This window comes from Acomys russatus, chromosome 10 (genome assembly GCF_903995435.1).
Source record: "Acomys russatus chromosome 10, mAcoRus1.1, whole genome shotgun sequence".
Taxonomy (NCBI): domain Eukaryota; kingdom Metazoa; phylum Chordata; class Mammalia; order Rodentia; family Muridae; genus Acomys; species Acomys russatus.
Window position 1 is genome coordinate 12,912,495 of NC_067146.1, and position 19,087 is coordinate 12,931,581.

Here is a 19,087-nt window from a genome sequence, read left to right on the forward strand (position 1 = left end):
GATAGCTACTGGTTGCTTCTCCTTAAATATTTTGTAATCATGGTAGTTCCCTGAAAATAAAATCTCCTTTAAAAGAAAACCATTCTGTATCTCCAAGTATCCACTAATTCATATTTGAAATGTTCACAATCTAAAGACAAAACCGACTTCAAATAGATATCACAAAAGGTGTTTAAGGTATTTCATCTGAAAATCAATGTATATATGCCATTTTAAGTTTATAATTGTTTCATAATATAATGTAAAATGTTTGTATCTCTTTTATTAAATAACCCATGAAACAAAATGAGGATGTTATGCTACTCCTAGTGAGCACTATAACATGCAGCAATATAGATCATCTAGTGCAAATGATCAGAGGGTTTTCCCATCTGAAAATTACTCAGGTCTTAACCATCATCATGCTGCAGCTGTGTTTTGGAGAAACATGGTGTATCCTTTGATTTGTGCTTTCCTACAGATTTTTATTAACAATCTATGCCTCAACATCTGCTAATTCCTATTTGGAATTTCATTGCTTTTAGAAGCAATAATGTTAGAATATTTTCATTGTGGTTGGGCATTGTATTATTCAGATTCTTTATTTTATAGTACAGCCCACACGATGACTGAGATAAAGAGTAAGCTACAATGCACAACTTTCAAAAATTGTGCACAGTACATTCCAAGAGACAAGCCATTCTCCATCTATTTGAGTGTATAACATATTCAAGGAAACCTTGACTTTTTATATCTGAATCTTTCAGAATTGTGAGGACTGTTTGTTGTATGTATGAACAAACTAAGTTTTAATATTTTTGTTACAGTTATACTGGAACAATTGTCTAACAGTATAAATGAGAGTGTTTATGTCATATGCATTTTAAGAATGATATGCCCTTGCATGATTTACAATGAGCTATCTAATATTTTTCTTTTTGTTCTGGCAACCTTGTTTAGAGCATGAATTTTTTTGTATAATATTATATATCAAACCTTCGTAATGAGTTCTATGTTCAATCATATGTATTCTAAAATCAGAGTGTTTTATCAGTATGAAATGATTGACGGGACTGGATAATATACATCACATGAGTGGTAAACACATATATTCATAGGAACTGTACTGACATGTACAACAGTTACAGAAATTCAAAAGAGTAAACAATTTCAATAGGCTGGTTGATCAATGGAATTGAATCGAAGACCCAGAATAAATCCACACACATATGAACGCTTGATTTTTGACAAAGAAGCTGAATCTCTTCAATGGAAAAACGATCGTATCTTCAACAAATAGTGCTGGTCTAACTGGATGTCTACATGTAGAAAAATACAAGTAGATCCATATTTATCACCATGGAAAGAACTCAAGTCCAAGTGGATTAAAGACCTCAACATAAGACTAGACACACTAAATGTGTTAGAAGAAAAAGTGGGAAAAAGCCTGGGACTCATTGGCACAGGAGACAACTTCCTGAGCATAACATAAACAATCCAGGCTCTAAGGTCCAAAATTAATAAGTGGAACCTCATGAGGCTGAGAAGCTTCTATAAGACAAAAGACACTTACAACAGAACAAAATGACAGCCTACAGACTGGCAAAAAGTCATCACAAGTCCTGCCTCTGACAAAGGTCTAATATCCTAAGTGTGTAAAGAGCTCAAGAAATTAAACACCACCATCCAGCACACAACAAGGACATATGCTCAACCATGTTCATAGCAGCCTTATGCATAATAGCCAGAACCTGAAAACAGCCTAAACAGTTGAAGAATGGGTGAAGAAACTGTGGTACATATACACTATGGAATACTACTCAGCTATTAAAAACAAGGAAATCCTGAAATTTTCAGGCAAATGGATGGAACTAAAAAATGATCATCCTGAAGGAGGTAACCCAGAACCGAAATATACACATGGTATATACTCACTTGTAATTGGACACTAGCTGAACATGGATGTTCCCTGAAATTCTTCACTTAGCAGGAGATTGGGATAGGTGCTGGAACTTCCTATTGTGACTTCAGGTTAGAGAAGGAAGGTAGAATGGGAAAATAGAAGGATCCAGGGTGTTCTAGAAACCTACAAGAAGACCATCAAGATCGGCGGTTATGGACCCAAGAGAGTCTGCTTAAACTGCTATACCAACCAAGGACAATGTGTGCTGTAAACCTAGAACTCCTACCCAGATCTATCCAGTGGACAGCACATTTTCTACAGTTGTGTGAAAATCAGGACTGACTGGTACATGAACTATGATGGCCCCCGTTTGACTACTTCACCTTGGTGGAATGGTCTAGTGGCACTCAGAGGAAGGGTAAGCAGGCTACAAGGATGAGACCTCATAGGCTGTGATCATATGATTGGGTAGGATGTCCCCTTCTGTCTCAGATCTAGCACAAGGGGAATAGGGTCAAATGGGAGGGAGAGGGCAATGAGAAGATACAAGTGAGGGGACAACAATTGAGATGTCATCTTAATAAATTTCTTAAGTAAATAAATAAATAACAAGAAAAAGAAGAAATGCAGTTAAATCAATGTGAGGTAATTAATTTAAATAGACCCATAACACCAAAGGAAATATAAGCAGTCATTAAAGTCCCCCGCCCCCAAAATACCCAGGGCTAAATGGTTTCAGACAAAATTCTACCAGACCTTCAGAGAAGAGCTAAAACTAATATTCCCTAAATTATTCTGCAAAAAAGAAACAGAAGAAACACTGCTAAATTCATTCTATGAAGTCACATTCACTGTGATAACTAAACCACACAAAGACTCAACATAAGAGAATTCCAGACCAATTTCACTTAGGAATATTGATGCAAACCAAATCTTACCAAAACTCATCTGCAGAGTCAATACAATTCCCATCAGAGTTCCAACACATTTTTTTTTCGAGACCTTGAAAGAAAATCCATCAATTTAATATGGAAAAATGAAAATCTTAGGATAGTGAAAGCAATTCTGTAGAATAAAGGAATTCCTAGGAGTTTAGCCATTCCTAATTTCAGGCTGTACTACAGAATAATAATAATAAAACCCACATGGTATTGGAATAAAAACACACAGGTTGATCAGAGGAATCAAAAAGAAAACCCAGAAATAAACCCACAAGTGTCCATATGTGTGTAGATTTATTTCAGGGTCTTTGATTAGATTCCACTGATCAACCAGGCTATTGCTGTGCCAGTACCATGCTCTTTTAATTACTGTTGCTATATAGTAAAACTTGAGATCAGGTACAGAGAATCTTTTATTGTACAGGATTTAACTTTATTAAGTGATATCTAGAAAAAAAATAATGAAGGTGGCAAGTCCCAGTGTATGTGGCATCTTAATAACAGGAAAAAGGAATCCCGAGGAAGATGGAGAGGAAGGATTGTAGGAGCCTGAAGGGTCATGGGCACCATAAAGAAACCGACAGAATCCACTAACCTGGACTCAAAGGGGATCACAGAGACTGAACCGCCAACCTGGGAGCTGCAGTCTCCCTCCCATTTTCCCATTATTCCCCTCCCCTATGACTGTTCCTGAGGGGGATTACGTCCCCCTATATATTCTCATAGGGTATCAAGTCTCTTCTTGGCTACTTGCTGTCCTTCCTCTGAGTGCCACCAGGTCTCCCCCTCCAGGGGACATGGTCAAATGTGAGGCACCAGAGTATGTGAGAAAGTTGTATCACACTCTCCACTCAACTGTGGAGAATATTCTGACCATTGGCTAGATCTGGGAAGGGGTTTAAAGTTTACCTCCTGTATTGTCCTTGGCTGGTGCCTTAGTTTGAGCGGGACCCCTGGGCCCAAATCTGCCTATCATATTGTTCTACTTGTAGATTTCTAGGACCCTCTGGATCCTTTTATTTTGCTGTTCTCCCATGCGTCTCTCATTTAGAGTCCCTTATAGGCCCTCTTCATGTTTCAACGATGTAGCTTGGTCTCCTTGTGGAACCCCCTAAGAGTGGGAGCAGGGGCTTTGCCTGCCTTTGGGACACTTTCCTCTTACTGAGTTGCCTTGTCTAGTCTTAACAGAAGAGGTGTCTAGTCTTACTGCAACTTTCTATCCTTGGGAAGTGATACCTTTGTGAAGTGAAGTGGGGGAGGTGTGCATGGGGGTGGGGAAAGGAAGGTGGAGAAGGACTTGGAAAAGAGGAAGAACGAATCATGGTTGATATGTAGAAAATCAATAAATTAAAAAAATCTCCATGAAAAACCTGCAAGAAGAACTTTATGACAGGCAGATCTGGATCCTGGGGTCCTCCTCAAACTAAGGCACCAGCCATTGAGAATATAGGCAGTAAGCTTTGAACCCCTACCAAGACCTAGCTGACAAACATGATACTCTCCACCGTTGAGTGGAGAGTGAGATCTGACTCTCACAAGAACTCTGGTGCCCCTTTTCTGACCACGTCCCCCGGATGGGGAGACCTGGTGACACTCAGAGGAAGGATAGCTAGTTACCAAGAAGAGACTTGATATTCTGAGAGCATATATAGGGGGAGGAGGTCTCCCTCAGTCACAGACATAGGGGAGGAGAAAAGGGGAGAAATGGGAGGGAGGGAAGAATGGGAGGAAACAGGGGAAGGGCTAACAATCGAGATGTAATATGAATAAATTAATAAAAAAATAAACCCCACTCTAAGTATAAGCAATAATGCTAATACACTGTTAAATATACAATAACATTTTTGCTTTTACTACAATTATATACTTAGAAGAATAATTATATTTCTTTTGACTTGTATTTAATGAGTAAAATGATTTCTAGAATACTATGAAATAATAATAATTATAGTAGCTAAATTGTAAATTGCACATCATTGGAGCAAAGTGTTATGCTAAACCGCTTTGGTAGCTCCTACAAGTTTGTCCATTATAGTGTCAGCAACATGAAAGGTAAATGCTAGGATTATTGTATTTTACAAATGGGAAAAATAAGTTGTTTTAAAGGAAATACAGTTTGTTAAACAACACAGGTGTTACAATGGGGTAGACATGCTGGTTCCATGTTCTTTGTCTATAACCAGTAAAATACAAATTTTCAAGTGTTTCAGTTTAATGTCTGAATGTTTAAATAAGTATGTTACAAAGTATCTAATATCCAAATGGCTTGGCATTAGTAATGGAAAGATAAACTTGCTACTAAGTCATTTCATCTAATATTCAAATAAAAATAGATACAGAAATGGTAAAAAAAAATCTCCATGCAGGTAGCATCACTCAAAGGTAACAGTGAAATCACAGCAGCCCATTCTACATTTACATGAAATATTCTAAATTTTTGACTCAATAACTCACTCTGGAGAGCTTTACTAGGAAAGTGGATACTCACTTCTCTCACTATGTAAATGAAGTGAGACTAAAGAGACATCTTTATCCTCCCCTCACAGACTTCCACTATGTAACATGGTAGAAATGTTATTAGCAGTATAGACTTCAGGGAAGAAATTTTAGGAACTTGGAATTTTAAAAGGAAATAAATGCCTCAGAAAGTCAGTGTTAAGTTTCAAATCAAGACAAAAGGCTGAGGTTGTCTATTTGATATATCAAAGCAGACCCGGTCTCCAGGTACTTCCAGCACCCCTCAGTCTGTACCTGTTATAGGGTATCCCTTCTTCATCCTGCCCTCTACCCTAAACTCTCCAGAGTAGGAGCTTGGCTGCCCTTCTACAAGGGCTCTTCTCTCTGTAATTCAGACATTTGGGTTACCCACCCCTTTTGTACCTTTGGCCCTCTGGCTGATGCATGTGGTGCCACTCTCTCCTCTCTCACTTTGTCCCCACCCCCCTCCCATGTGGCCCACCTCAGTCTGGTCATGTCCACTCTGAATTCTCCCAGATGTCTTTTTCCATGCCTCTACCTATGCTCCTCCTTCTATCTACAATAAACACTCTCCTCCAGCATACCGGGAAGCTGCCAAATTCTTTCCTTTCCTTTTTATTTATTTATTTTGTATATTTATTTATTTATTTCATGAGAGCTGAATTAATCCTGTGAGGTCTTGATAATCACCAGTAGATATTGGTATTGTCATTTTGCTAACACTCAAGGAATTTTGTTTTCCAGAAATCCTTTAAAAATTGCTTTTAGGTAATACATAGGAAAAAACACTATTTTAAAAAATAAATCAGTGGTAAATGCAGAGACTCATGATTGTCTCAGACACAGAAAATAAGCAACATATGTGGCCCAGCTCTTAGACAAGTAAGTTACACCATCCCATCTGTGGCTCTGGCTGTATTGAGGAAGATGACGGGGCAAGGAAATACTGAAGAAAAGGCAAAATGGGCTTGGCATGCCATTCTTTAGAATCCATGCAACTATTGTGATCAGTAACCCATGGCAACTGTATTTACCTGCTCTGGCCTCAGTCAACATCAGCCTTAGTCACAATCAGTCTTGGAAGAGGACTGGCTCACAGGACCCCTCACTTTACCTCTCAACTGTGGCTATAGGGGTAGATTTTAGGGAGGATGAATCATTGTCTTTAGTTCTGTATCTTCTGATGAGTCCAGTAAGTACCAACACGTAGCTCCAAACTCACAGTTGCCCAGATGACCATGGTTAGTTAATCTTTGTGGATCACAAAGCAAAACGAATAGAAATGAACATGAGAGAGAGAAGTAGGGATGGACACACTTTGACCCCCGTCCCCAGAGTTGGGGATGAGAATGTACATTAAGTGAGGCATATCATGTAAAAGGAAAAAATACAATAAATGTGACCACATCAGTCTTGACTTTTATTTTTGTGTCTTTATCTGGTATGGAACAAGCATATATGACTTTCATTGAGAGTCTGGAAGCCTTGTTCTTTTTTTACATCAAGGAACACCTTAAGTAGTTTCAATATAAGTTATTATGTGAAGTTTTGGCAGAATTCTGTGATGAATTAATCTGCTCCCTGGATTTTAAAAATGAGGTGCATTTATTACTGCTTGATTGTGGTTGCTGCTAATTATCCCTTTATTCATGTTGGTGTAATTCTGGTATGTAAATCAGGGTATTCATCCATTTATTTTAGAGTTTCCATTATGGTTGCCTAGAGGTCTTTAAAGTCAGTAGGCAACAGATGTGCTTTAGACTCATGTCTACTGATGAGGTTATGCAGTTAACTTGGGTACTTCTCAAGTTATGTTGGCAAAAAGTCCATTATAAATAGCTATTCGGGAGATGCAGACTAAGTATCCTTTAAGATTCCATCTCCTCCAGTGAAAATGACGATCATCAAGATAAATGGCACATGCTGGCATGAATGTGAGGAAAATGATACTATTATACACTGCTTGTCAGAGTGAAAACTAGAGCAGTCACTTTAGAGAGCAGTTTAGATTTTCCTCACATAAACAAACAAGCCTGAATTGGAACTATGATAGATACTAGACTGTTTAGCTATTTGCTCGTAGATTTCTCTACAGTTCTCTGTGTGCACCCATGCACATCAGTATAGGCTGCAGAAAACAGAATCCAGAAATATTCAAGTCTCTTTACAGATTCTAGCTAAGAGACAGATTTCCATGATTATAAATGGACAAGGATTTCTCTGGTGAGTTCTGAAGTTCACTGTTCTGTCATGATCATGACAGGGTAGAAAGCACCCCAGCTCTGCAGGGAGGTCAGAGCTAAGAAATATAAAACCCAGACCTAGGAGTGATCCTCAAAGCACAGGGTTCTGAGCCCATGGGCACCTTTCAGATCACAGGGCTACTTGCTTCATATGTGCTTATTGTTTTACTGAATATGCTAAAAAATAATGATGTCACCAGCCAATAGATTCTGTATATATGGTTGATTTAAACATATTAGTAATTAACTCTGTCAGCAAATATGCATCCATATTGAGTGAAGGAATGAAATAAAAGCATTTTCCCTTGGAGTCATTTCACTAAGGGCAAGTCTAGATTTGAACTCTCTGCTTCATGCTCCCTGTGTCCTGTTAGGGACAGACAGACACAGACAGAGGACAGACTGACAAATACAAAGACAGACACACAGGGACAGATAGCCTTCAGGCAGCACAGATGGACAATCATACAACAGACAATACAGAAGACAGAGGAAGCAAGGAACAGGGAAACTCTGGACTCTCTCTTGCTAAATGACTCAGAGGGGAAGTGCTTTTATTTCCTTCCTGGCCACCGGTTGTATTATTGGAGATTTGGAATAAATTGCTGATGCATATAATCTATGTGCATATACATATACTTATCTCACAACAGTTAATGAAAAAAGCCATTATTTTAGTATCTGGAAGATTTGGAGGGAGGAAGAGAAAGGGAGAAATCATTTAATTATAACCTCAAAAACTAAAAGAATTTTTAAAAAGAAATGATGAAGATATTGTTGCCATAAATAAAGTTTCTGAAAACAGTTTAAGTCACAATTAAAAACTTAGTCCATTGTTTCATTTACAAGCTATGTATATTTTAATTAGATCAAGACCTAATAATTTTGAAAAAAATCTCTGCAAACAGGATTATCCTAAAATATTATGTTTTCATGAGAAAAATCAGTTTAGAGATTGTTTTTGTTATTTAATAAAAATACACGTCAATAATTCAATCAATCTGTAAGTGCAAAATACCAGGTCTGTTTTTCATAAGACAATAAAGAAGGCCTTAACTGTTGTTTATATTATATGTGTGAGTGTCTTGGCTACATAAATGTGAATGCACCACCTGCTCAGAGTGCCTCAGAAAGCAGATCATTGAACCCCCTAGAACTGGGGTTACAGGGAGTTGTGAGCCTCCCTGTGGGTGCAGAGACCTTGGTCCTCTGTAAGAACACTGAGTGTTCTATAATGCTGAGCCATCTCTCTATCCCTGATACCAGCCTCTTTATTACACACCCTGTAAAATAGCAAATACTATTGTCAGGGAAAATATTCTCTGTAATGTTTATTTTTAAAGGAAATTTTAATACAGAGGTCTGGCAGACTTATAAATCTATCATTGCATGCATCACATCTTTAATAGAAATTATATACATATAATGAAAGCATCAGAATAAAACAAAAAGTTTATTCAGGAGATAGTGGTGCATGCCGTAATCCCAGCACTCAGGAAGCAGAAGCAGGTGGATGTCTGTGAGTTCGAGACCAGCCTGGTCTACAAAGCTCCTTGTTCTAGGACAATGAGAGCTCCATAAAGAAATCTCATCTCAAACACACCAAAAGTTCAATATATATTCTTTGGAGGCATTTTTATAAACATAAGCAATTTTGGAAGTTAAAATCCTAAAATTTAATTTTGTAAAATTTGCCATGGGGTGTTCTCACTCTGCCTCAGGTTCTGAAATGAGCATTTGAAAGGATCAGTCTCAAACATTCTCTAGGCAAGAAATCGAGAATTATTATTTCAAGTAGTTAACTCTGGTTGGAAGGGGAAAAGAGCCAAATGCAAAAGCAATGGTTTTTACACAGTCAAAATCACCACAAAGCACTCAGAGTTCAACCTCTCATACAATCACACATATATTTGAAAGGCATGCTAGTCATAATCTTCATAATCTTTATTTTTATTTTAAATAAGGATAAGAATTTCAATACATAAATATAATATACTTTATATATCGAATATAAACATATATTTCTACCTTATATTTACTTTGTTGGCGTATGTTTATGTACATGTATCGGCACGAGGCCAATCAGTGAAGATGAGAGGTGAGATTTGAACGTTGGTTCTCTCCTTCCACCATGTATCTTTTGGAGATTGAAGTCTTATAGCAGACCTCTTTCCTCACTGAGCCATCTCACCAGACCTGGCCTCAGACATCTTATTTAGTCTCTTTAGAAGATTCAAGAGCAAAGATTGCCTTTGTTCCAGTAGTGTCTTAGAAATAATATTTAGCTTGTTTGAGACTAACTAGTTAAATCTCTCCCTAGCTAGGGCTCGGGTAATATACCCACCATGACATAAATGAGAGGAGAGATCTCAATACCTCCTATCACCAGTGGTTTCATAGAAACTACAAAAAAGTCCCTACATTCTGGCACACAGCAAATGTCCCAAAGGAACCCATTCCACATTGTCACAGCATGCTCTCTATGTGTGTATTATTCTCCAAATAGCACTACAGTTATTTCCCTTAAAATACAACCAGTTAGGAAAGGACTCAGAAGAGAGCCCAGAAGGAAAGCAATTAAGGGGTATTGTCATTATGTCAGGTAAATAGGTAATATACACATAGACTGATTACAAGGTTTTTTTCATTTATGTGTCATAAGATTATCCATAGATACAAAAAGTCATTTATTGAAGAGGAGCTATAGTCAAAGTATATAAGATACTTGAAAACAACATGTCTGTGGAAAAATCAACAATATGCAGTGGATAAAATGATGCTGAATGGCAGAGAGCACAGTGTTCCTTCTTTTGAAAATTTTCTGTTTGGCTCTACAGCTCAATTTTCATGAGGCTGCTTATTTTCTTTATGTTTGGGTATTTTTAAAGTCCTTTATACATTCTATATAACAGTCCTATCATGTGAGGAGCTTTGTACCAATAAAATTTTGAAAAAAGAAAAGAAGCAATGCCAATACATAATTTTACAAATTCATAAATCAGAATAAAATCACGACTATTGGGGAAACATGTGCTGAACTGGAGATCATTATGCCAAGGGAAATACACCAGGGTCAGAAAGAATGTTGCCTGCTTTTTCCCCCACATATGGAGAGTTGGTGAGGTAGGTGTTTGTGTGTGTGTGTGTGTGTGTGTGTGTGTGTGTGTGTGTGTTATGGAACTAAAAGGAGATTTTATTAAGAAGAACAGGACACATTTAGAGGTGTGGAAAAAGAGGGAGGGTAAAGGAATTCATGAGATGCAAAAGTAAAAAGGAGTGAAGGACAGAGATGAAACCAGCAGTTGCCTTGAGAATGGGGCACACACTGTTAAAACATGATGAAAAATAACAAAGTATGACGTGCATGGAATGCCTTAATGAAACTCTTTTCTGACAAAGCCCATCTTTTCAAACAAGGCCTTTGATTTGCAGAAACAAGATATGGTCAGAGAAAGAATAAAATAAAAACAATATATCTTTAGAATTGATTATTGTTTTTCTTAAGTCAGCAGAATGAAACACAAACATTGCCATTCCAGAACAAGATGGAACTGCACCGATACTTAGCTGATGAAGACTGAGAAGTTTGATGTGATACACTCTAGTGCATTCTCGTGTGCCAGTTACTCTGGCCTGAATTTTCATCTACTAAGTGCTTTGGTCAAAGCAAGTCTCATTTCTCAATCTCTCAGGCATTCATGTGCACATACCTTTCCCCCCAAATAAAAATAGAAAAAAGAGAAATGGCTAACATAACAATTTTTGTTATATGTGATGTGGTGTGTATGTATCTGTGCATTCATGTTTATATGTGTGGGAGTGTATATGTGTTTAAGTGAATGTACATATATAATGAATGTGAAGGCCTGAAAATAAGATGCTCATCAATCACTCTCTGCTTTAGCAAACATAAACTCTCAATGTAACCTAAGCTCACCAATTCAGGTAGTCAAGCTGAGTAACCTTCTTCAAGACGTTTTGTTCTGCCTCAGGAGTTCTGAGATTACAGGTGGGGTTTTAGTGAATTCTTCCCATCAGAACCCAGTTCTCATATTTGGACAGCAGGGGATGATTTGTTGACGTAACCACCTCCTTATTCCCTCAGATTTAATAATTTAATGTGTTAAAAAGTATAATTAAATGAACTCTTGCAAGGGTAAAGAGGGAAAAATCTTGATCACCCAGTTACTGGACAAACACACACACACACACACACACACACACACACACACACACACACAGAGAGAGAGAGAGAGAGAGAGAGAGAGAGAGAGAGAGAGAAATGCATACAAACACACACACACAAGAATTTGCACACACAAACTCAGACAGGCAGATGCACACACATGCACAGACACTGGCACAGGCACAGACACACACACAAACACACACACACAGACACACATGTGCACACATGCAGACATAAATGCTTACAAACACATACACACATGCATGTACATACACAGACTCAGACAGGCAGACACATACACATGCATTGGCACAGGCACAGAAAACACACACACACACACACACACACACACACACACAAACACAGTCACAGAGAAAATGCTCCAGGAAATATTTTTTTCTAAGAATGTATTGCCTGCATGTATGTTTGAGATTATTTGATTATAGTTCCTACAGATGGAAGAAAAGGTTTGAATCCCATGAACTTGAGTCACAGATAGTTATGAACCACTCTATGAGCAATGGGAGTCAAAATCCAGGTCTCTGCAGAGAGAGCAGCCAATGCTCTTAACCACTGAGTCTCCTGTTGTAGTGAGATACAAAGTGAAGCCTAGTCTTTGCTGTGCTGAGAAATTATTTAGAGACTGTGTGAACCTTGGAAAAATGTTGTCTCTATGGAAAGTCTGCACTTGGTGAAATGTGAGAGCTTACAGCTGCACAAATCTTGGTCCTAAGACATTTGTGGTAAATTTGGGGCTTTTATTTATGATATGACTAGCCATGGTCAAAAGGGACGGAGATTTGTGTATGTTGTCTGCTCTCTCAGGCATCAAGGGCGAGATAACTTTGGTAGCTGGAATCTTTTCTGGACTCATTTAATTTTGTTTAATGATTGAATAAAAGTAACTGGAGTGAGCTAGTCAAGGTCAGTCTTATTTTCCTCCAAGGCTGAACCCCTCAGCTCCTTTGGAAAATAAAGGTTTAGCATCTTGGTGTGCTTTCCACTGCTTCACGTATGAACAACATCAATTTTTGATTTCTCTACCACTCAAGGCTACATTACATTCTCAACTTTAGAAAAACATATTTTCAAAAAGGGTAGCTGAGCGTTCAGCTGCCTGTTGGGACTTCAAAGCAGGGAGAAGCAAAATGCTCTGCTGTATTTTTAAATGTTTTTGTTTTGAGGTGCTATGGGATTGAGCCCATGGATCTGATTGGCCCAGTGCACAAGTCTTCAGCTTTGGTAGAGGATTTCCGTGATGCCTGTGTGCCGGGATTTCAGGTGTGTAGAAACAAGGCTGGCTAGTGAAATTTTAAATGATGACATGAATCGATGGCTTCACCTTCTCATGTTATATCTTTATAGAATTTACAAACAGCAGCAGAAAATCATGTTTGAAAACAATACAGAGTGTTCTTAGTCACTGCATCCCTGATTATTGTGAATGTGAACCAACAAAACTCAGCAAATAGTGTATGAGCTTTTGCAAAGCATGAATTAAAAGGCATATATCCATTTGGTCAAAACACATACTTTAAAAATACAGCCCTCAGGCAAAGGAAGACACTAAAACAAAACTAGAAAATTAAGCTGTTTTTTGTGTTAGAAATGAGTCTGAGCATCTCAAGGCAAAAATTCTACTTCTGTGGAAACAAGCATAGCTGTGCCAAGTCCATCACACAAGTACATCCAGCAAGGGTCTCATGAGGACTATGTTTATAAAGAAAAAGTGGCTGTATTTCAAAAATCACCTCAGACACTTACAACAGTGGCTAAGTCAAAACAATGCAGTTTACAAATAGAATATATATTTTTGAGCACCAAAATGAAACCTCCAGTTCAGGAAATCTATTGCTCTCTTCTGGCTTTTGTGAACACTGCATATAGATGGAGAACAGACTAACATTGGAACAAAACACCTCCACACAAAGTAAAAACAAATACGTCTTCTTTTAAAGGGTCGAGTGGAACCATTTCTGTCGATGTTATCCCTCCCTGTATCACACCTAGTAAAAGAGAAAGAGATGATTTCCTTTACCTATGTTTAAGAGATAACACCTGAGATCAACCCAATGTAGTCATGGTTTTAAAGTGACTAACCTAACCTAACCTAACCTAGCATGCTGCACATCAGTTTTTAGTGTTACTAATGGTTTGTTCTGAAGTCCTGGGAGTCAACACCAGTTTCATACATGCTTAGCAAGTGTTTTGTAACCCAGCTACATCGCTAGTCCTGCTAGCTATCCTTGAAGCCTTTGCCTGTGTCCTGTGATGTACAGTGAAAGCACCAGGCTCACTGGAATCAGGAGGAACCAGAGAACACAGAGAAGACAGAGAATCCTTCTCTGTACAATCGCTACAGAGTAGAAATTTGGAAAGCTTCCAGTAGGAAGGAATGGAACATGGATTTGATGAGGCTAATTCCTGTTCTGCAAGAAGGGAATGGGGTGGGACTGGGGAGCTGGGAGTGATGTCTCAGTGGATAAGAGAACTTATTGTTCTTCCAAAAAAGTTGGGTTCAGTTCCAAGCACACTCATACTGGTTCACAGATTCTGGTAACCCCAGTTTCCTGGATCCAGTGCTCTCTTGTGGCCTCCAGGTAAACCATGTATGCATGTCATGCGCAAACAGATATAAAGACAAAGCACCCATTAGTTTGTTTAATAAAGAAGGGAATGAGGAGAATGATTGTGGCGGGTGTAGTAACAGAAAGCACAAGGAACTTGAGACATTTAAACCTACTTATTCACATCTCCCTACCCCTCTCTCCCAGTCTGGTCTCTCATTCCTTAAAAATACCAGACATCCAGGGCTGAGGAGTTGGCTCCAAGTTTACAAACCTCAAGAAGATCTGGAATAAGGATCCAACATTCCATGCAGGCACAGCAGCCTGCTTGTAACTCAGAGAAAGAGGATACCAAAGCAAGGTGAATTGCAAGACTCTCTGCTTCTGCAAGCTCTGGTATAATTTAAAGGCCCTGTGCTGGCTTAAATGAGAATGGTGCTGCGTAGGCTCATATATTTGAATGTTTGGTTCCCCAGGGGGTGAACTGTCTTAGAAAGATTAGGAAATGTGTGTTATTGGGGAAGATGTGTCACAGAGGAAGGGCTTTGAGATTTCAGAGGCTCACACTATTCCTAGTCTTCTCTCTTCTGCCCTGTGCCTATGGAGGATGTGTTACCTATCAGATACAGTTACATTACCATTCTTGCTTGCCTGCTGCCATGCTCTCTAACATAACTCTAACACCGTGGAACCCTGAGCCCCCAATTTAAACACTTTCCCTTAGAGTTGTCTTTGACAGGGTGTCTTGCCATGGCAATAAAAAGTAACTAAGGCAGAGCTTCAGTCAGTTAATGTATAAGAAGGAAAAATGTTGGACTTCTACTCACACAAGACTACATGTAAACAGATACACCCCCAAACATACACGCATGCACAGAAGAAACTATGTACACACATGAATGCTCAGAAAAACACCCAGAAACCCAAGTTGGCTTTTCACCTTCTGATTCCTATTATCAGTGGTCACATGCCTGTCTATGCTGGGTAGTAGACACCAGTTGTGAGGGGGGGGGTGTGGAATAAAAGAACTGAGCCAAAGCCAGACCTACCTTTCCATACTTGGCTTTATGGTCTTAATCAACTGTGAACCCTTTCGCAGTATGCACCTCTTCTGACCACACCCTGTCCTTGCATTGTGAAGCCAAGGCAGGCAGTGTGATCTCATAGATATCCTGATGTACCTCTCTCCCACTTTGCTCTTCGTGGTCCTGGCTGGGCCTCTTCTTCCTGCACCCGAGTAAAGTTGTCAACTTCATCAATTAGCCTCACCAAAGGCACTTCCAAAGATGGATGTAAATGGCCCCAAGTACTGGGAGCCCAACAGGTCCTTTGATCTGAACTCTCACCCAACCTCAGTAAACAAGAATTTGCTACAAGAACTCTGTGGCATGGTTGGTAAAAAGATACCATCAAAGATGTGCGCCATTGTCATAGACGTGGGTACTGGCACATGTAAGATAGGCTATGCTGGACAGACTCAGCCCATCTACATTGTGGCCAACGTTGTGGGCTGCCAGTCCAAGAAACAAGCCACCATGGGGCAGTCCAAAGTGCAAACGTTCATTGGTGAGGCAGCCCATGCTTGCCCACAGTTAACCCTGATGCAACTGGTTTGTAATAAGATTGTGGTGGACTGGGAAGCTGCTGATCTCATCTGTTGCCACATCCTAGAAAATGACCTCCAAGTGGCCACCCTGGACCATCCTCTGTTGTTCACCGATCCACCCTTCAACCCTGCCTGCAACAGTGAGAAGCTGGTGGAAGTTTTCGAGTCTCTATACTCCCCTGCCATATATGTTGCCTTCCAATCCGTGCTGTCAGTCTATGATAATGGGTGTGTTAATGGGCTGGTGTTAGACACTGGCCACAGGGTCAGCTACACAGTTCCAGTCCTTCAAGGCTACAATCTACCCAATGGCATCCAGCGCCTGGGCCTAGCTGGCCACAATTTGACTACCTTCTTGGCAGAGAAAATCTTGAGATCTAGCTTCCTGCTTAAGAAGAAAGACACAGACATTGTGGAGAGCATCAAGCACCAATTCTGCTATGTGACCTCAGATTTCCAGAAGGAGCAAGGGCACCCTGATGCCAAATTCCAGCGATGCCTGAAGCTGCCAGATGGACAGATGGTCACAGCGGGGAAGGAGCTCTTCCAGTGTCCTGAGCTATTATGCCATCCCCCAGAGACCTTGGGACCTTCATCCTTGGGCCTCCACAGCATGGTGGAACAGAGCCTATGCTCCATGCCTCAGGAGTTGCGGGCCGACATGGAACAAAATGTGCTGTTGTGTGGAGGCTCTTCTCTGTTCCCTGGATTTGAAAGTCATTTCAAGGATGAGCTGCAGCGCTGTCTTTGTCCACAGGACCAAGTGTTTGAGGCTGCCCACCCAAATAGGAACCTCTCGGTGTGGATTGGGGGATCTATTCTGGCCTCATTGTGTGCTTTCCAGTCCCGCTGGATCCTGCGGGAGCAGTATAATAAACAAGATCCCAATATAGTGCACCGCAAGTGTTCTTGATTCAACACAGGGTGGGGAGGTGTGTGGGAATAAAGATTCCTTAGGGAGCAAGTTCTGTCTTAACAAATGCTCCATTCTTCTCCATCCAACCCAGGAACATCATACACAAACTCACTTGCAGACCAAGGAAACTGGGACTTGAACCTCACACCTTTCTGTATGAAATCTGACCTAAAGCTCCTCTCGTAAGCCACTCTCTAGACACCCTAATTCTCACTCATTCCTCACAACAATTTCTAACACAATACCTTTCTCTAGTCTCATCAATCCACCCTCTTGGGATCAGATCACTACCTCACTTGCCCACCCAAGGCATCCTCAAGGTTGGGGAGATACACACCCACAGACTGTAGCATTTGTTACTGATTTTCTTTTCCTTTTCCCTCCCTTCCTTCCTTCTTTCTTTTCTTCCTTCCGTCCTTCTTTGCTTTGTTTTTGAGACAGAGTTTCTCTGTGGAGTCATGGCTGTCCTGGACTTACTATGCAGACCAGGCTGGCATGGAACTTACAGAGTCTGCCTGCTTCGGCCTCCTCAGTGCTGGGATTATAGGCATGTGCCACCATACCTGCTGTTATTAGTTTTCTTAACTGTCCTTCTGACTGGTGTTTGGTGGAAACAAAATGATTTGCATTACATCTTTGGAAAATTGTTAGTTCATTATCCTCCTTAGTTACCAGATTATCTGATTTTTTAAATTTGTTATTGTTTAGTCTTCTGAGTTCTTGATATATTCTAGGCATTAGTCCTCTGTTAGATGTATAATGTGCAAAGACTTTCTTCTATTCTGAGGGGGCACTTATTGACTCAATTGCTTTTTTTTGTTATTTTGATATACAGAAAACTTTGTAGCAAATCTTCTCCTATGCCTATATAAAACATATTTACTCTATTAATTTTTTGAATGCGTTGCCTGCATATTTTGTGTCCATTACATACCTACCTGATGCCCATGAAGTTCAAGAAAGAGCAAAAACTCCCCTGGCATTGAATTTATCGATAGTTGCAAGTCACTTTGTGTTTGCTGGAAACTGATCCCAGTTCTTCAGCAAGAGCAAAAATTGCTCTCAACCCAAGCTTTCCTTAAGCAGGTTAACGTTGTCTGCTTCTCAGTGAAGGTCTTTCGTTGTCTTTGGTGGTCAGAATTAATAAGAATCTAAGTCTTGTACATGCATCCATTTAGTATTACTGCTAGATTTCTTTTATTTTATGTGTATGAGCGTTTTGCTTGTATAAATGTATGTACACCATGACAGTCCCTGGTGCCCACAAAAGATGGAAGAGGGAGTCAAATCCCCTGGAACTGGAGTTATGAGCCACTATGTGAGTGCTGAAAATTAACCTAGGATCTTCTTAACAAACACTGTTTATCTCTGAGAATGTCTCTAGCTCTCACCCCTTCTTTGGGACAAGGTTTCACCGCCTAGCCCTGGCTGACCTGGAACTCCCTTTACAGATAAAGATGGTCTCAAACTCACACAGATCCGTGTTCATCTGCCTCCTGAGTGTGGGAACTAAAGGTCCCTGCCAGGACACCTGGTTCAGTTATTCAGTTTTAATCTTTTGTTACACAGGCTGTCATAGAGATGGGTGGCATTTACAGTGAAACACCATCTATTAGCTCTGAACATAGCCACTGCATACATGAACTCACAGCAGCTTTTGAATACATACACAAGACTTGCACAAGATACAGCTATAATGAGATTAGAAGAAAAAATCTTACCCCGAAATAGAATGAGAGTTCACACATTAAACTAGGGTTATTTCCAGCTACTATTAGACACAGAGTACCAAAATTGTTTGGTAGTTCCTAATGAAAAGCTGTGGTTTTAAGATCCATGTTTTCCTTCAATAGAAATATGACAACTGCAGAAAGTTTTGATCATCATAGTCATCTAAAATTCAAACATTCTAAAAAATATTATTTTAATAATATTTTATTCTCTTGTCAATTGTTCAAACTGTGTCTCTTATGGTAGATTTAACATTGAAGGTTATTATGTGATATGCATAAAGAGATCTCGTATCATCTCTTCTCACATATCATTCTCTGCTTGTAGGTTCTTGTAAGTCTGACATCTTAACTGTACATCAAAGAGCAACATCCTAATGCAGAGTCCTTAAAATATTCTTTTCTCATTTTTTGTAGATGTTATGCTATGTCAGTTATTTATATGTCAGTGTGTGTATGTATGTGTGTGTGTTTGTGTGCTTTGGGCTTGTTTTTTGCACATGTGAGTTCAGGTAACCATGTGTCAGAGAAGAGG

The 19,087-nt window shown here is 39.5% G+C and overlaps 1 protein-coding gene across 1 annotated transcript; it reads left to right on the plus strand.

Annotated features, from left to right (window-relative positions):
* Positions 1–15,586: 15,586 nt before the first annotated feature.
* Positions 15,587–16,819, plus strand: LOC127194428 (actin-like protein 9). The gene has a single exon (XM_051151804.1). It carries the CDS (start codon positions 15,587–15,589, stop codon positions 16,817–16,819), a length of 1,233 nt encoding a protein of 410 aa, XP_051007761.1.
* The last annotated feature ends 2,268 nt before the right edge of the window (positions 16,820–19,087 follow it).

Excerpts from the sequence above, each read along its gene's own strand:
- LOC127194428 (XM_051151804.1), top strand. The coding sequence starts at position 15,587 with ATGGATGTAAATGGCCCCAAGTACTGGGAGCCCAACAGGTCCTTTGAT.